Genomic DNA, 17,480 nt, shown 5'->3' with positions numbered 1-17,480 from the left:
TTATGAATTAACTTTTAATTAAAATATTTTATCTGATACAACACCAAAATGAATTTTAGATGGAAAATTATTTATTAAATGCTATTTTCTAATTAAGAAATCATTGGTTATTGTTAACCTTAATTTTAAGAATACTAAATAAGTTTTATTCTGATTAGTGTTCATATATTACATATTGTATATTTTTTAATGTGTAGAATGCACATTTAAAGATCAACTTCATGACAACAATTTTTTAATGAGGACTTAATTACTGCTCAGCAGGTGTATTACAACATTTCAATAGCAATTTATTGAACATAACTTAAACAGATAACTTTTAATTTTTTACTTCTATGAGGACGTCGATTGTGTTTACTGTCTCTTTAATCCCAGTTCTACCTGCCATTCAGTAACTGATTTTCTTGTTTAACTGGCAGAACTATAGACAATGCGAAGTAAATGCTCTTGGACAAAGAAGAATTCAAAGCTTACACTGAAAAAATGAATTCTTGAGCTATTTTAATTAAGAAGTCTTCTATACTTAACATATATAAATGTGCTGTTCTAACTGTACATGGGGAGTCGAAGAGTTCTCATTAAGGCAAAAGCCGTAGTTATCCCCACTCTACCTTTAAATTATTATTATTTTTTTAATCCATAGTGAATTACAAGATTTGTAGAATAAATCACACTCATTTTCAAAACTTTCAAAGATAGCACAAAATATTGTGTTCATTTCACTTTTTCACAGTTTGAGTAATTGACTAATTGCTGTCCAAAAAATTTTTCAGCTTGAATTTTGAATTAAGTTTGTTTTCAATTGAAATATTTCAGTTCACATAAACACAATATGATGACTTCTTGTGGTAATTTTCTCACAAAGTGAAAATGTCTTAGGATGCTCATGCAACATATGTATATATTTTTCTGTAAAGAAATTTTATTTAGAAAATTTTGTACGTTTTGATTTATGTACATGGCAAAATCAAAAATAAACCAAAATTTTATTAATTAATATATGTAATATACGTTTTTCACTTACACCTTCAAAATACACACTTCTTTCAAAGTTACACATCGGCTAGTGTTTGTTCTATCAATACATGTCAAAACAACACTGGAAGCCATTTTTAGTGATGTTTTTAAAGGTTCCAGTTGCTGCAATTTCCATTGGCTTCTATCAATCATTTTTGGTCAGCAAATAGCTGATCAAGAAGAGAATAATTGTTATGTCCCAATCTCCTTAATCTGTTGATTTTGTTCCTTGCAGACTATCCTTTCTATAAAATGGAAGAGAAATTGAAGGAATGCAGATTCCAATATGCAACAGAAAGATTTTGCGGATACAAAAGCCATTAAAGATATCAAAAAAGACTTCCAGAATTGCTTTAACAAGTGATATAGGTGTTGGCAGAAATGTTTAGGGGCACAAAGGAACTTATTTTGAAGCTAGTGTAAGAATTTGTGTGTTGTATAATAAAACCAGTGCCAAAAGTTCAGTTTATTTTTGATTCTACTATTAATTTATATGAACAAAAATTAATAGCATAAAAAAATTCAATATGCAAGATTATATATTAAATAAACAAATGTATTAATAAATAAACTATTAAAATTTTTCTAATTAAATTAATTAACCTGTCTTCAGGTGTCCTGGCAAGATATTCTCTTTCAATCNAATGCGAAGTAAATACTCTTGGACAAAGAAGAATTCAAAGCTTACACTGAAAAAATGAATTCTTGAGCTATTTTAATTAAGAAGTCTTCTATACTTAACATATATAAATGTGCTGTTCTAACTGTACATGGGGAGTCGAAGAGTTCTCATTAAGGCAAAAGCCGTAGTTATCCCCACTCTACCTTTAAATTATTATTATTTTTTTAATCCATAGTGAATTACAAGATTTGTAGAATAAATCACACTCATTTTCAAAACTTTCAAAGATAGCACAAAATATTGTGTTCATTTCACTTTTTCACAGTTTGAGTAATTGACTAATTGCTGTCCAAAAAATTTTTCAGCTTGAATTTTGAATTAAGTTTGTTTTCAATTGAAATATTTCAGTTCACATAAACACAATATGATGACTTCTTGTGGTAATTTTCTCACAAAGTGAAAATGTCTTAGGATGCTCATGCAACATATGTATATATTTTTCTGTAAAGAAATTTTATTTAGAAAATTTTACGAGAAATTTAAATAGTTAATACTGTATTTACTCAAATAATCTGTGCACTTTTTCCAAATCATGATAAAAAGGTGGAGTGCACAGTTTATTTGAAATAAATTTGGTGACACAACCCATGAAGTCCAAGGATCCTCCAGTTACCACTTACTAAGCATTTTGCTTACTTTGCTAGTGATGAATATAGTTTATAATTACAAGTAATATTATCAAACATTTTTGTAAGACTAAGGATATATAAAGTAAGTTAAATATGCAACTGAGACTGACAGTAAGTAATCTTACTGTCAGTCTCAGTTGCATATTTAACTTACTTTATATATACCTATTCTACCTCTAAGTTATTGGTCTATTAGCAGTTTTTCACATTGATTCAAATTAAACAGCAAAAAAGAAGTCTTACTAATTAAATGAAAGTAAGTTAATTATAAAATGCATTATTATAATTTGCACCTAATTTATCATCAAATGCACAAATAATTGATTTCTTTTTCCCTTAGCATTTTTATCTTTAAATACCACATGGTATGTAAACTGAGCTCTGCCATATTGAATGCTACAAAACAGCAAGAGTGAAGTGTTTCTATTGTGTTAAAACTACAAATTTGTTAAATATGTAATAAATTAAATTGTTCATGCATAAATTATTCAAATAAGTACAGTAATAGAATATTTTAATGTAAGGTATGAAATACTGGGATATTTTTTTGAAGTATTCAATTTTATCACATTTAAAAGGGATTTTTTTAAATTAGCATAGATTCACACTAATAAAAAAACAGCATGTATTTTTTAAGATCATCATCATGAAGAAACTTCATTAGAAATACAAATTGACAATAAAATTAAAAGCTGCAATTTACATCAAAATCACCAAATGAGTCTATATTATTGCTTATTTATATTTCAAAGAATCACAAATGAACTTAGATTTAAGTTAATTATGATATTACAATATTAATCAATTATGATAATTAAGATTATTGTTTAATGTTTCAAATTAATATTTATAATTTTAAAAACATCACATAATATTATTCTTACAGCTCATTAATTAATGACTGGATATTTTCTATAGACTTTTATAGAATTTCTATAGCAATTTTAGATTTCTATATAAAATACAGAAATTTATATTTTAAGCTAGATACTCAAATATAAAGATTATTCTAAGCTAAACAAAAATATTCTGAAAAATAAATTATTCAAGTAGATTTTAAAATAATCAGTATCAACAAAAATTTGCTATACTCTCCATAAACAGTATCTGAAGTCTAAAATAGAACAGTGAATTTCTATGATTCTTGAAAAACATAATCTTGGTAACTATAGTTTCAGTAACAAATGATAGAATTCTCTCTATTATTATACTATGGTAATACTATAAATTATTATAGTATTACCACTTAAATTTATGAGGTCTTGAAAGTCAATAATTTCTATACCTTTCTCCCATATTTTCTACAAGAATTCACTTTTATATTTTGTTAACAGCTTTGTTGTGTTCAGAAAGGATGTTTTGATTATTTGTATAATCTATATTCTGGACAGAAATTTATTGAAGAAAAAAAATCTTCTAATGACACAGCAATTGTTGGTTTATTTGCACACAACCTAATTTAAATTACAGGAGACTCAAGATTAGGAGAGTACCTCTAACTGGAACTGAAGTCAATGTCAAATCATCATTATCAATGGTGACTTTCTTTGATTATGAAGTGTGTTTCAAATTTTACTCAGGGACAAGGAAAAAACCAACCAGAGCACAAGAGAGAAAAAATCTGGATCTCAAGAACAAAGAGAGAGAGAGAGAGAGAGAGAGAATCAATATATAAAGTTAACTGTGCATTAAGATTGTTGTTCTTGTTGTTTATTTGTGTGTGTGTTCTTGTTATCTGCTGTGTGAATTTCTACAAAGTTTGACTAATGCCAAATTACAGCCAATATAATATGTCTTTGACAAATATCCCAAGAACCTTATCCAACAGAATAAGATTGGCACCCATAGAAATCAGAACACAGGAATTCAAATTTCCAAATATTTAGTGACTTTTGTCATCAACTGTTTATTTTGAGTCGAGATTGTAATTGTTCACTAGTTGTAATCTGTCTTATCCCTCTCAAATAAACGGACTGATTGAGCAAAAAGAAAGCGTTCTCTTCCCAAACTCACTGCAGTCAGATACATGCTTGCATCATTTTAGTCACTGCCCCTCAGATCTGTTTTATTCATTTATTTTATTCAAATAATTCTGATTCCTAATGGGAAATCACCTTATTTATACTTTATAATTTAGCTGTTTTTGCAGCCTCACACTTGTGTGCGACGCTGCAAAAACAACTAAATTATAAAATATTTTGTATAAAAAATGTTTCTTCTTTTTATCAAAGAAAAATATAAAAATCATAGAATACTAAGAAATTTTTCAAATTCATTATTTTCTTATTTTTCAAACTACTTCACAAATTATTATTAAATATAAAAAACTATACTTCATTAATAATAAAAATGTGATTAGAATTCATTAAACAAATTCTGTAAAAGGATATTCATGTTTTCTATCTTCATCTACTTTATTTCTAGTTTCTTTTCTTTCTGGTTCTGATTCTCCTTTAGCAGCAACTAAAGATAACAATTAGAAACAGAAGTTATTAGTAAAAATAAAATCAATTTCTTTGTAAATCAGTGCGAGATGTTTTACAACCATTGGCATAATGTTTGAATTCAAAGTAGACTTTTTGACTAAATTTCAATAGTTACATATTTTAAGATAAAATGGATAAGATTAATTAAAATATAAGATACTATCTGTACCAGGCCACATGTTGCTGTGGCTCAAAATGTATCTATTATAAATGTATAACACTCCCTGCGGAAAAGAATTTCGAAAAATCCCTTCTTAGTGTACATTCTCTTGACGTACCCTATTAAAACACAAAAAACCACATCTAAAATAGTATAATAGAAGCAGAGTTCTTCACAGCAAGCCTTAATTTTGTCCCTCTCCCTTGTGGGGGGATTTCAACATGTATATAATATACAAGTTTGGACATGTGCACCATGTAATTACCTATTTCATATATGTACGCATCTTGCCCCTCACCACCCGCTGACACCAAAAATATAACACTTACCTAAATGATATCTTTTAATTTATATGAATGTTTAATGGAATGATATACAGCCTATGTCCACCCTGAAGGTCCATTCTAAATATTGGTGAAAGAATTTCTGAAATCAGATGAGTAGTTTTGGAGATTACCTCCAAACTTCTTACATCCAAACTTACAAACTTTACCTCTTTATAACATTAGTATAGATTTTGACTTAAAATAATATAAAACTGTTTTAAGTGTTTTATTTATAAACATCTAAAAGGAAATAGTTTGAAATAATACATTCAAATATATAAATTTCTACTCAATCAATAATTTGCATTTATATATAAACATTGCTGATGTCTGTTTAAGAATAGTGAATATGAAAAATATTTATTACAAAGATGATTCAAATTTCAACTTTTCCATTTTTATTGCAACTAAAACATGCAAACATTTGAAATTTATACCAATGTTACCTACATCATCTATTTCTCTACATAATTATCATAACATTGAGGCATTTGTCCTAATATCAGACAGTTTTGGAAATCTTTGCAAAGAAAATTGTGCCTAACCTATGGAAAAAAATCAGCTTATTTTTTTCATGTATTGGTTCCTTTCAAAACACCAACCTTTCAAGTTCTTCAGTACTAGAAATATGTAAAATCACTAAGTGCAAGATCTGAATTGTACAGCAAATGCTGAAGACATTCCCATCCAAAAATCACAATTTCTTTTTGTGTCATCTTGGCAGTATGAGAATGAAGTTGTCGAGTTGGATTACACCAGCAATGAGAAGTTCTGGGTGTTTGTGACAGATTGCTGATTTAAGTCATTGCAGTTTCACAACAAAGTGTAGTACTGACTGTTTCTCCTAGTTCCACAAACTCTCACAGAAGAATGTCTTTAGCAACCCAAAGGTTTTCTCAAGCTTTTCCAGATGACTTATAAAGCTTCATTGGAGAAGATGGATACTTCTATTCCATTGATGTGTGTTTAGATTGTGAAATGAAATGATGGACCCAGCTCTCATCTCCCATGACTAATAGCAAAAGAAAAGCACTATTGACCTCCTAACAATGGAGCAGGTGGTTCAGATTGTATTCCATTCAATGTGAGCAAATATCAGGTGTGAGTCAATGCAGAACCGCACTTGGTAGAACTTTATGGTAGTGCAAGATGTTTCTGATAGTTACATGAACAAAGCCAATTGAATTGTCTATGATACAGACAACATCTCTCACCTTTATGTGTCAATCTTTACAAATCAGCATTTTGATGATGATTTTTTTTTTCACTATCTTTGGTATGGCAATAGTGTGACACACTGACCATCTTCTTTCAACACATGACATTATCTCTGTACCTCTCGAAGCCTCATGGATTTCAATCAAGGTAAAACAAACTCCCACTCATATTGGATGACAATTTCCTGTTCTGTTAAAAATTCTTCAAGCATATGCACATTCATCATTTCTTCAGAACAAAGTTTGAGTGGTCACTCTTCTTTGTGAATGTAGTTGACATCACAGCAAAAGAAATGGCCCCATTCTTGATTTAGGGAGAATGGGCATGTCTGTACAGTATGAAATAATCAACCAAAAATATTGTCTATGAAGCATGAAACAATTCAAAGTTTAAACCAACAATACACAATCTAAATTATGACAAAATAAACTAACATGACTAATCAAGACTATATTTATTTTTTTAAAAAAGGGTAAAACAATCAAACAAAAGTTGTAAGATCATGTTTCCACTCAGCTGTTTTTAACATCAAAATAAATTAAATATAAAGTGAAAGTAAACAATCATTCATAAAGTAGAGAAAATCATCCAAGAAAATGTCAACACAAAAAAATAATAAACAAAAAATATATTCAAAAGAATTTTTGATAGAATTAATCACTCATTTTAGTGAAATAAAATAAAATTTTGTAAAGCTAAAACTAAGCTGCCTTTCACCAAGAAACAGAAGAAAGCTTGTGTAAAGTAGGCCAAAGAATGAAACTAGATGCTATATTAGCAAAAAATATTTAGTAAAAGTATAGGATGTAGTGACAATAACAGCTTTTGTCTATTATAAAAATGAATAACTTAATAATTTAATTGCATTATGCAGTAAAACTGAAATAATTTTTTGAACAGACCTTGGTAACATATTCATCATTTCTATAATATGAAAAATTACGTTATAACTAAAAGTACAGTAGATAATTCAGAGACATAAATTGACATTTTGGATACTTATTATTTTTATCTCAATGATCAAAGATAGCCTGAAGTTTACTTTAGACAATTCTGTTTCAAACATTCCAATTTTTTCCGTTTCACTTATTTTGTAATTACATCTACAATGAACTGCTAACAAAAACAAAATGAAAGAAATAAGGAAAAATCAAAATATTTGAGATAATACCTCCTAAACTGTATCAATGCAATGTTTCAGCAGCCATTTAGAACGTTCAGACTATACACTAATGCAGGTTAAATGCTGCCACAAGCTATTCTCAGAAAATTATGACAATATTTTAAAATGTTCAAAATAATGATTATAGATAAACCACTTAAAATATATTAATCACACTCACCTGCTTGAATTTTTACTCTATGTAATCTTGAAGTAAAAGAATCATTTACAGTAAAATAATGATTTGATTCTGTAAATAAAATATTCAAAAAATACATATATGCTTTATACAATAAAGTTTAGCTATATTTTAGAGAAGTACTTAAAAACAGTTTACCTATTTCTTTGGTTTTAGGTGATTTAATTAATATTCTTTGAGTTGCTTTTCCCATCGCCAAACTTTGTAATGCTCTTACAAGATCTTTATCAGGAATATCTGTTTCATTAGATATTTCCTACAATGAAATAATTTACCATATAAAACATATTTATTTAAAAAATAAATAAATATAGTATTGTTTTAGATATTTTGGATTTATATGTGAATGCCTTGTAGATGTCAAATAATCCTTAAGCAAGAAGCTTACTTTGAAAAATTCATCTTGTTTGGAAAAGATCAAAATTTCATCTATTATTTTTTTAAATAAATGATGAATTCCTGGAAATTATTGTTTCCATACAAAAACCAGGAAAAGATATGAATTACAAATCTTTCTAATTAAGGATCAATATTTTTGACTAATTGTCTCTAAACTCTTGTATTAAATAGGAGTTGAGCATTTTTTCCCCAGAGACCAATCAAACTACCTTCTATAACAAAGTGGGTTTTGGAGAAATAAAAATAATATAACTGATTTTGAAATATCAGTATATGAAGTACCGTATTAGCCCGAATATAACGCGGCCCCGAATTTAACGCAACTCCAAAATTTTCATAAAGATATTTAGAAAAAAAATAATACTCATAAAAGAATTCAAAGAAAGTAAAATTCAATCAGATAAGCATTTATTTATGTAATTACAGTAGAGCGTCGTTTATCCGAATCAATTGGGGACTGGGGTGGTTCGGATAACTTATTTTTCGGATAACGAATCATGTACGAAAAAATATATTAATTTATCCCATGTTGAAATTTTTCTCCGTTGCGTGTCGCTTCGCGTTGAATTTTCGTCGATGTTAAGCCTAACGAAGACTATTGTATCGTTAAAAATTATTTTTTTATTTTATACAAACAAAATAAATATATTGAAAAATATAAAAACAATAAAAAATTATACTTCAGATGTTAATTTAGTATCAAAAACGTAAAATATTTGAGTAACCCAAGAAATAGCCAAAGATTGCAGCGCCACAGCACTAGCGAAAATTTAAATTTGCCGACTGGAATGCTTTTGGATAACCAGCTTTCGGATAAATGACGCTCTACTGTATAGCTAATAACACAGGCAACCTCTGTAGGAAAATGTCCCTGTTTATATTACATTCCATTACTTAAACCCCGAATTTAGCGCGAGTCGATTTTTTAACGGAAAATAAATGGTCGAAAAATATCGCGTTATATTCGGGCTAATACGGTACTTCTAAAATCATTTAGTATCTATTTGATACAGAAAAGGCTTGATTGATAATGTTGTGCTATGATCTACATCAATTTAAATTGTGAATAAATTTACCAATACTTATCAAATATTTCTTGCAGCTTTGTAATTTCAAATATATGATGGCATATTATTATTTAGGTCTTGCATAAAAAGCTATACCTCTCAATGTTATATTTTGAGCATAACTCTATTTCTCATTAAAATAAAAGATACATCCAATTGGAGCCAGTCTCATCACATTTGAGACATGTTTATTCAAAAATAGAAAATAAGTTTTGTTTCTGGCCCAATACACTGGACAAATAAATATACAGTCCATTTGAGATGATGCAGATGCATGTTATTAAACATATTGCATTCATTCAGGATATATTTTGTTTAGAAAATAGTTACAATATTGATATAAAATATTGATTGATTCAGCAATACCCCTTTAAAAGTATTGCTGAATCAATTAATTAGTCTATATCACTATTGTATTGCATGTAGCATTTGTGCTGAAACAATTATGATCAATTTTAATTACCTCAAGAGGATTCTCATCAATTTACTTAACACAAATTATATGTGATGGATACTAACTTTAATTTGATCATTAAAAATTCAAAAATTTTAAAATATAGTTTGAAATTCCAGAATTCTCTTTTGATTTGAAATTTAAAACATTTTTGAAAAATATTTTATTTTATAATTTTTTTTTCATAATTTGATATGATTGAATTAAAATATAAATAAATTAAATTTCAGTCAAATCTTTTCATAGATACTCTCACTCATACTATTTTATTATCTTATTAGCTAATTAATTTATTATCTAACAGAGCTACAAAAGACAATTCTTGAAAAAATAATTTGATTCCTTGTCCTTTTTCCAACTGTAAACAACAAAACTTTTCTTATGTGATAAAAATATTTAATATTTAAATATGTAGAAATTTTTTGGATAATATAATTAATTTTAAAAATAAGTTATAAATCTTTATTACTATTTGTCAAACAAATTAAATGAATGTTAATTTTAAAATTAACATTCATTTAGTTTGTTAAACAAAACTATTCAAAACAAAATGTTCACAAAACTAGACATATTAAGAAATCTCTGTTTAGAAAGATGCCTCAGAATACAACATTTTACAGCTGATCAATGCTTATTTTCACAGCAAAAAACTACTTGTCATCATCAATGAATAAAATACATAAGATGTTGTTAATAAATAACTACGATCACAATCTATAATTGTGTTTTAGCATTACTGGACAATATAAAAAAAAATTATTGATATCAAAATTGACATACTTTAATCTATGAAGCAGTCTTTCAAACAGATAGTTTGTAGCATACCCGATAAATACCAAGGAGACATAACATATGTTTTAGGTCTAACTTCATCATTATAATGTTATTTTTTTTTAATAAAACTGTTTTTGAGCTAATTAAGTAATTAATAAAAATTGTTGAATTGGAAAAAACAGCTTGTTTGGCATATTGAAAAGTTAGAAATTATGCCATCATATTTAAGGCTGAGACTCCACCATAAAAACGGTGTAAAAACCCCTTGCCATAAAAGCTTTTAATCACGTGACCCTGATATTTTACGCCTGAGCAGGTCGTAAAACCAGCGTAAAAGCGAGTTGAGCAGTGTTCAACTTTGGACGCAAATGCGGCCGTAAAACAGTACCATCCAACAATCAGAAGTCAGTTAAATCTAGGTCATTGTGACGCAGTGTGAAAATGGCGGAAAACGAGCTTTTGTGTACGTTCCCTCGTGGCTACTCTAGAATAGATCTGGAAAGATTTATCGAAAACATCCGAAAGTATTCGTGTATCTACGACAAGAAGTATCCCGATTATAATAATGGATGCCTAAATCACGCGATACAGATGGCCAAAGGAAAATCCTTCAATTTAGAGGAGTATATAATGAAAAAAGCTAAGCTTAATAAGTGCTGTATATTATCTTAATTAATAATACGATAATAAAAGTTAATATATGAAAGTAAAGATATTATTTTTACTACATTTGTAATTACAGTACAGAAAAACTCGTAGAATATAATCATTGTCTTTATAACTTCGATAGTACCGTTGCCATAAAACTTCGCTAGCCGGACCGCCACCGCAATTCAGACGCAAACGCAAATAGGTCACGTGATTAAAAGTTTTTACGCCCGTTTTTACGCTAGTGGAGTCTTGGCCTAAATCTGCGCTGTGACAGTGTGTGAACGTTTTTAAAAAATTTCCAATGCAAAACTTGTGAAAGAAAACATCTGGTTAAATTATTATCTAGCCACACTTTGTGCATGCAAATATGTACATTGGTTTAAATCCTATTAATAAATTACTTACTTCATAAGAAGCACGCTCTCTAGAATTAAACAACATTAAAATGCACATCTGATACGTCGAGACTTGTATAATGTGCTTCCTTGGCATACAGGTTCTATCAGATGTAGAAGTCGGGGAAGATAAGGAAGATGATGATGCTGCTGCTGCTGCAGTTGACCCATCCTTGCTATCCGTCTCTTCTTTACGAGGGCCATAAAATACTGCATTTAAATCAGCCCATCCAAGTTGAGGTTGAAGAGTCAGTTGTCTTCCACTATGTTTTGCTAAGTAAAATCTATAAAAATGTATTGACATCTTTTTACAATACTATTTCAAAACTGGATTTAAGTTCAATTGCCAAAAGCATTCAAAGGGGAAAATAAATACCCATTTTCAATTTNATTCGGACCTCTCAGTCGACCCCTGTTCGGGTCCTCACAGTATGGTGGAAAAAAAAAATGAAAATGTATAATTTATTTATAATTTGGTTATAAATTACATTTAAAAAAAATATAAAATTTATAAGTTTTTTATTTTATCTATTGAATTTTCACAGAAAAAATTATTTTTGACCAAAGTAAATGAATTATTTGTATATTTCTAGTCATTAAATAGTTTTTATAATTATGAAAAACAACCAATAAATTTCACTATCTTGGAAAGAAAACTTAAATAAATATATAAAATTCTATAAACAAACATAATAAATTTTAAAATGTCATGATGTATGCAATTTATGAAGCTCAAAGTCCATTTTAACTTTTTATTAAACCTTTTGCGGACCACCCTGACGTTGTCCATGCATCTCAAATTAATTTTAATTTGCTATGGACCCCATCAGCACTTCCAAGGAATTAATTATATATATATAGCTCAACTTACACCTGACTCTTGAACACGTTTCTTAAATTCTTCCATCATCGTATTAGATACAGACATATCTTTAAACATTCCTTCTAATTTTGAAGTAAACTGGCAACCACATTCAGTCTTGAAAAAGAGAAACAAAAATATAATTTTGTAACTTCTCAAATAATTTGTAAATATACTCAGAATATATGAAAGTATAACATGTTTCATTAATTTTAATTTTTAAAAATCTTAACATTCACAATAATTCTGGTTTCTATACTTTTAAAGTAGATCACTGCAACAAAATAAAGGTTCAAGCTTCTGATAATAAAAAACACACAAAAAATAAGCACACAGCAATAAATAAAAATTATATTAAAGTTATAGTGGTTAAATAATCACTTTGAATTTAAACTAAAAAAATGATTATGCTAAGCAATATCTGAGCATTCAGCTTGCTTAGTATATAATTGATTATTCTGATTTGAATTTTTTGTAAATTTGTCAAATTACAGTATATCTTGAAAATTCTGCTGAAATTATAATATCATGTATTAGATTTCCTGACATCATTTAAAATAACTGATCAAAATTCATATTTGATGTGATCCCATTACATGATCAATCAGTTGGATGAAAGTTAATTCTCATTCTGTAAGGAATTTATTCATTCCTCAACAACACATTAAAACAATGTTATAGATGCAACTGTGCTTGATAATAAATAAAGGAAGAGTAACATGAAAAAGAAATAATATAATAAAAATATTCATGATTAGTAATCTGAATAGATATTAGGAAAACTAAAGATAGTAGTTGTGGAAAACTCCTAATGTTAGTCCTAAACTACAAGTTCTCAATTTAAGTTGCTAAAAATTATATATATACACACTTTAAAATAAAATAATCCAAAATGTAATTCACATAATAAGTCATTAAATAAGTGTATATCAATCAGATTCCCAAATCCAGATTCTTGCAATCTTATTGCTATGCCAGTCAGAAAGATCAAGCTCTTGAATTCTGAAAAGATAGTTCAGCTTGCTATAAATTAAACTTATCACTATGCTATGTATTAATATTGATATAAGCAAAACATGAAATATTATTTTTTAATAAACACCCAAAATTTAAATCCTAACATGATTTTTAGCACTTTTATTATTAACATCATGGTAATATTAGTTTGAGGAAATTTTGTTTTTGCAATTGAATACAAGTGTAGTCTTATGAATTGGTTTGAGAATTGTTGCAGCAATTATTTCATCGCTATCCTAGTAAATTCTTTTCTATAAGTATTATAGAAAAGAATTTGCTAGAGTATTGCAACAGTCTTAGTTATTTAACATTAAATTGTAAGATATTTTATTACATTGTGTACATAACAGTAACATAATAAGAACATATGTATAAATGTTTGTATTAATGTCTACAATTGTCAAACTGGGAAATATTAATAATCTGAGAATTTATTACTAATTAATGTGCAATTTTCCATAATAATAAAATAGAATTGTTTTAATTCTATATACAAAAAATAAAACTATTGCAAAACTGGGTCCCATTTGTAAGAATGTACTATTAAGCTTCTATATTTCTCTAAAATATGAACAAGACAAAATAAAGGCAATAATAACTAATTTGTCATAAAGTAATATATTAAAAATATAAATAAATGTAGTTATCATTTTCATTTATCCTTGCTCTAATTCATATAAAATATTCTGTATGTTTCATTTCCTAAACTAACTGACAGCAAGTACTTAACAGCTAGATTTGACAGAGTTAGCACAATTGAATAAATCTAAAAACATTGCTCATGAAATTGCAGATTCATTCCTAGCCTAATAAACCAACTTGACAAATAATAGATTCAACAGTCTCTAAGGATACTAGAAATAACATGATATAATAAGATAATATAAAGCACCTATAATTATATTAAGTAAAGCAACATATATTCTCTACATGTCAAGATGGAAAGGTAAGAAAACAGCTAGAAAAAGTTAATTTTGCTCATTCTTAGGAAGCTCTATATTAACAGATCTAATTAAATAGTAATGTGGATGAATTATTAAATACTTGTAATAAAACAAAAGCTAAAAACATATAACTGGCTATACATAATGATGTCTGCTATATACAGGTGCTCCCATACTTACAAACAGGTTAGGTTCCCAAAGTTTTGTCATAAGCTGAAAACTAACCTAGAAAGTACATCTGTACACAGAATAACCAGTTATTGTTACTGTTTGATCCTTTGATGTACTTTATAGAATACATTACACCAATGGTTTCCAAACTTATTATGCCCACAGATCCCTTCTCATAGCAAAAACCTGACCATGAACTCCCAAGTGAAATAACTCTACACAACTACATAATAGCAAAATTACAAATTTAACTTTGATGTCTTGAATGGTAAATCGTGACAAAAAAATAAAACATTTTGATATTTAAAGTAATATTTATTCAAATTATTAGCTAAAAGTTTGCCCGTTTTTGGAAAATGAGTATAGTATTGTGAGGTCAGCCGATTAGGGTGAGGTTTTTTTGACAGCCGAGCGGTTCTTTCTGTTGTGTGGGCGCAGACTGACTGCCTGAGACAGGTTTACCATGTAACCGTTTATTAAACATAGAAATTTTCCTTACAAATTGCTTGTTAGACGAGGTAGCACCCCAAAGCGCACGGATAAAGTTCGAAATAAAGTTCGTAAAAGTCGGTTTTCGTCACTAGTGGATGGACGCTGCCGGTGAAACACTCGGTGGGCCCCGAGGCGTTGATTACAGCTTTTGGCGGCTTCTCGCGGACGAACCGACGAATCTGTCGATTGCTAGGAGCACCCAGAGAACGATGCTTCCACGATGTTCCAAAATGTCCTTTTTTTTCTAAGATCTGGAGCACGCCCGTCCAGGAGACGACACACTACGTATCCAAACACCAAGAACCAAAAACTACGAACCAAGAACCTTCGTCTCTTGAGTCGCACAAATTTATAGATTTTTTTACAGCAGTCGCCTCTCCATTGGTCTCTCATTGTCACCTGGTGACAATTCGAAACCTAATGGAGGGCGCGGGAGAGGTTAACATAGCGACTGAATATGATCCTCTCTCTCGTCGCGTTTTCCTCGAATTTCTCCGTTTCCATTGTTTAACTAATTTTCCGAAAAAAACCAATTGCATTGTTCAATCAAGACACCTAATCTGTTTCCTTATCGTCTGAAAAGGAGCTCTTTATTTTCGATCGAACCCATAATTCGGACCTCTCAGTCGACCCCTGTTCGGGTCCTCACAGTATGGTGGAAAAAAAAAATGAAAATGTATAATTTATTTATAATTTGGTTATAAATTACATTTAAAAAAAATATAAAATTTATAAGTTTTTTATTTTATCTATTGAATTTTCACAGAAAAAATTATTTTTGACCAAAGTAAATGAATTATTTGTATATTTCTAGTCATTAAATAGTTTTTATAATTATGAAAAACAACCAATAAATTTCACTATCTTGGAAAGAAAACTTAAATAAATATATAAAATTCTATAAACAAACATAATAAATTTTAAAATGTCATGATGTATGCAATTTATGAAGCTCAAAGTCCATTTTAACTTTTTATTAAACCTTTTGCGGACCACCCTGACGTTGTCCATGCATCTCAAATTAATTTTAATTTGCTATGGACCCCATCAGCACTTCCAAGGACTCCCCAGGGGTTCGTAGGAACCACTTTGAGAAACATTGCATTATACTCATTTACCTGTTTGCTACTGCTTAGTACCAGTTGTTTCAAATGCAATTTTTTTCACCTAAAGCACTTAATTTTATAATGTCAAGTTTAGTTTCCATGATAATAGAGAAACACTTCTTGCAATTATCTCCATTGTTAGATTTTGGACACATTTTTGAAGCACTAATCATAAAAGTTTTATAAAAATTGCAACGAATAGCAAAAAACACCATTACTCCGACATTACCAACCTCAATGTCACCTCATGCAGTGGTGGAACATAGGAATTTCTGCAAAAACAATAAATGATGATACGCAATAAAAATAAATTCACGTTAATTGTTTATTAAAAATTTATTATGTATTACTGGCCAAAGGCTGACTTTAATGCCACCCCACAATTGGCAAGAGAACTTCAGAATCTGCACAACATTTAAATTTTAGAACTACGGTCAAATTGTTTAAGTCCAAAAGTTCATAAATTGAACATTCATAAGTACCTCCTGTATCAGAAAAAAGTAAATGGTCTAGGAAACTTCTGTAATATATCTTAAATGAATCCAAGACAAAATCATAGAAAACCAGTTTTTTAAAAAATAATAATAAATTATTCAGCATTTTAACCCAAAAAGAATGAACTTTCAAATAAGGAAATGAAGTTTTATACACCACTTTTACAATTTTACTACATATTTTTTGAAAACTAAGAAAACTCATTGAAAAAATAACAGTTATATATAATACAATCTGCTTATTGTAATACTGTATTTTTGTGGAATGACCAGCATGCCAGTAACCTCAGGATCTCTGGCATGCTGGTTAAACTGTGACTAAAATATAAAATTGATCAGATTTATTTAACATTTTATTAAATATTTATTTTACATTTATTAAACATTTATTCAACTAGTTGTTAAATAAATGTTAAAGAAAACATTCTTCCCAAAACAATAAAATAATAATATAATTTGACTGACTTAAAATCAGGAAGAGAGTTTTTGTTTACAAGACAATAAAACTATTAACAGCTTATTAACATTAGTAGTAATAGTTAATAGTAGTAGTTAGTCAGTGTGGGCTGCACTAACAACCTACTCTAACGATAAAAATAACAAATTTCACACAAAGGGATGTTAATGGGTGTAATCTGAGATAATTTACAGCCAGTTTCTTAAATTTAATATGCTTGTTTTTTCATTTTTGTATTAAATAACAATAAAATACACACAAAAAAAGCACTTTCAGAATTCCAAGAGTATTTTATGTCATTAGAAAGAAGACAAAATG

The 17,480-nt window shown here is 28.6% G+C and overlaps 1 protein-coding gene across 1 annotated transcript in view; it reads right to left on the bottom strand.

Annotated features, from left to right (window-relative positions):
• Positions 1–348: 348 nt before the first annotated feature.
• The window catches only part of LOC111627983 (cullin-3-like), a 126,803-nt gene continuing 109,671 nt past the window's right edge, over positions 349–17,480 (bottom strand). Inside the window, exons 12-19 of the mRNA XM_023371686.1 lie at positions 12,491–12,598; positions 11,630–11,923; positions 8,018–8,135; positions 7,862–7,930; positions 4,700–4,791; positions 3,420–3,442; positions 1,621–1,677; positions 349–909 (exon numbers count right to left, since the gene is read on the bottom strand). Coding sequence (XP_023227454.1) covers positions 885–909; positions 1,621–1,677; positions 3,420–3,442; positions 4,700–4,791; positions 7,862–7,930; positions 8,018–8,135; positions 11,630–11,923; positions 12,491–12,598 — 786 coding nt within the window. The 3' untranslated portion in view covers positions 349–884. The remainder of the gene's footprint in view (positions 910–1,620; positions 1,678–3,419; positions 3,443–4,699; positions 4,792–7,861; positions 7,931–8,017; positions 8,136–11,629; positions 11,924–12,490; positions 12,599–17,480) is intronic.

This window comes from Centruroides sculpturatus, unplaced genomic scaffold (assembly GCF_000671375.1).
Source record: "Centruroides sculpturatus isolate CEXI.00-Female unplaced genomic scaffold, Cexi_2.0 scaffold487, whole genome shotgun sequence".
In the NCBI taxonomy this organism is placed as follows: domain Eukaryota; kingdom Metazoa; phylum Arthropoda; class Arachnida; order Scorpiones; family Buthidae; genus Centruroides; species Centruroides sculpturatus.
Note: the sequence above shows the minus strand (reverse complement) of the source record. Positions and strands in the feature narration are given on the sequence as shown.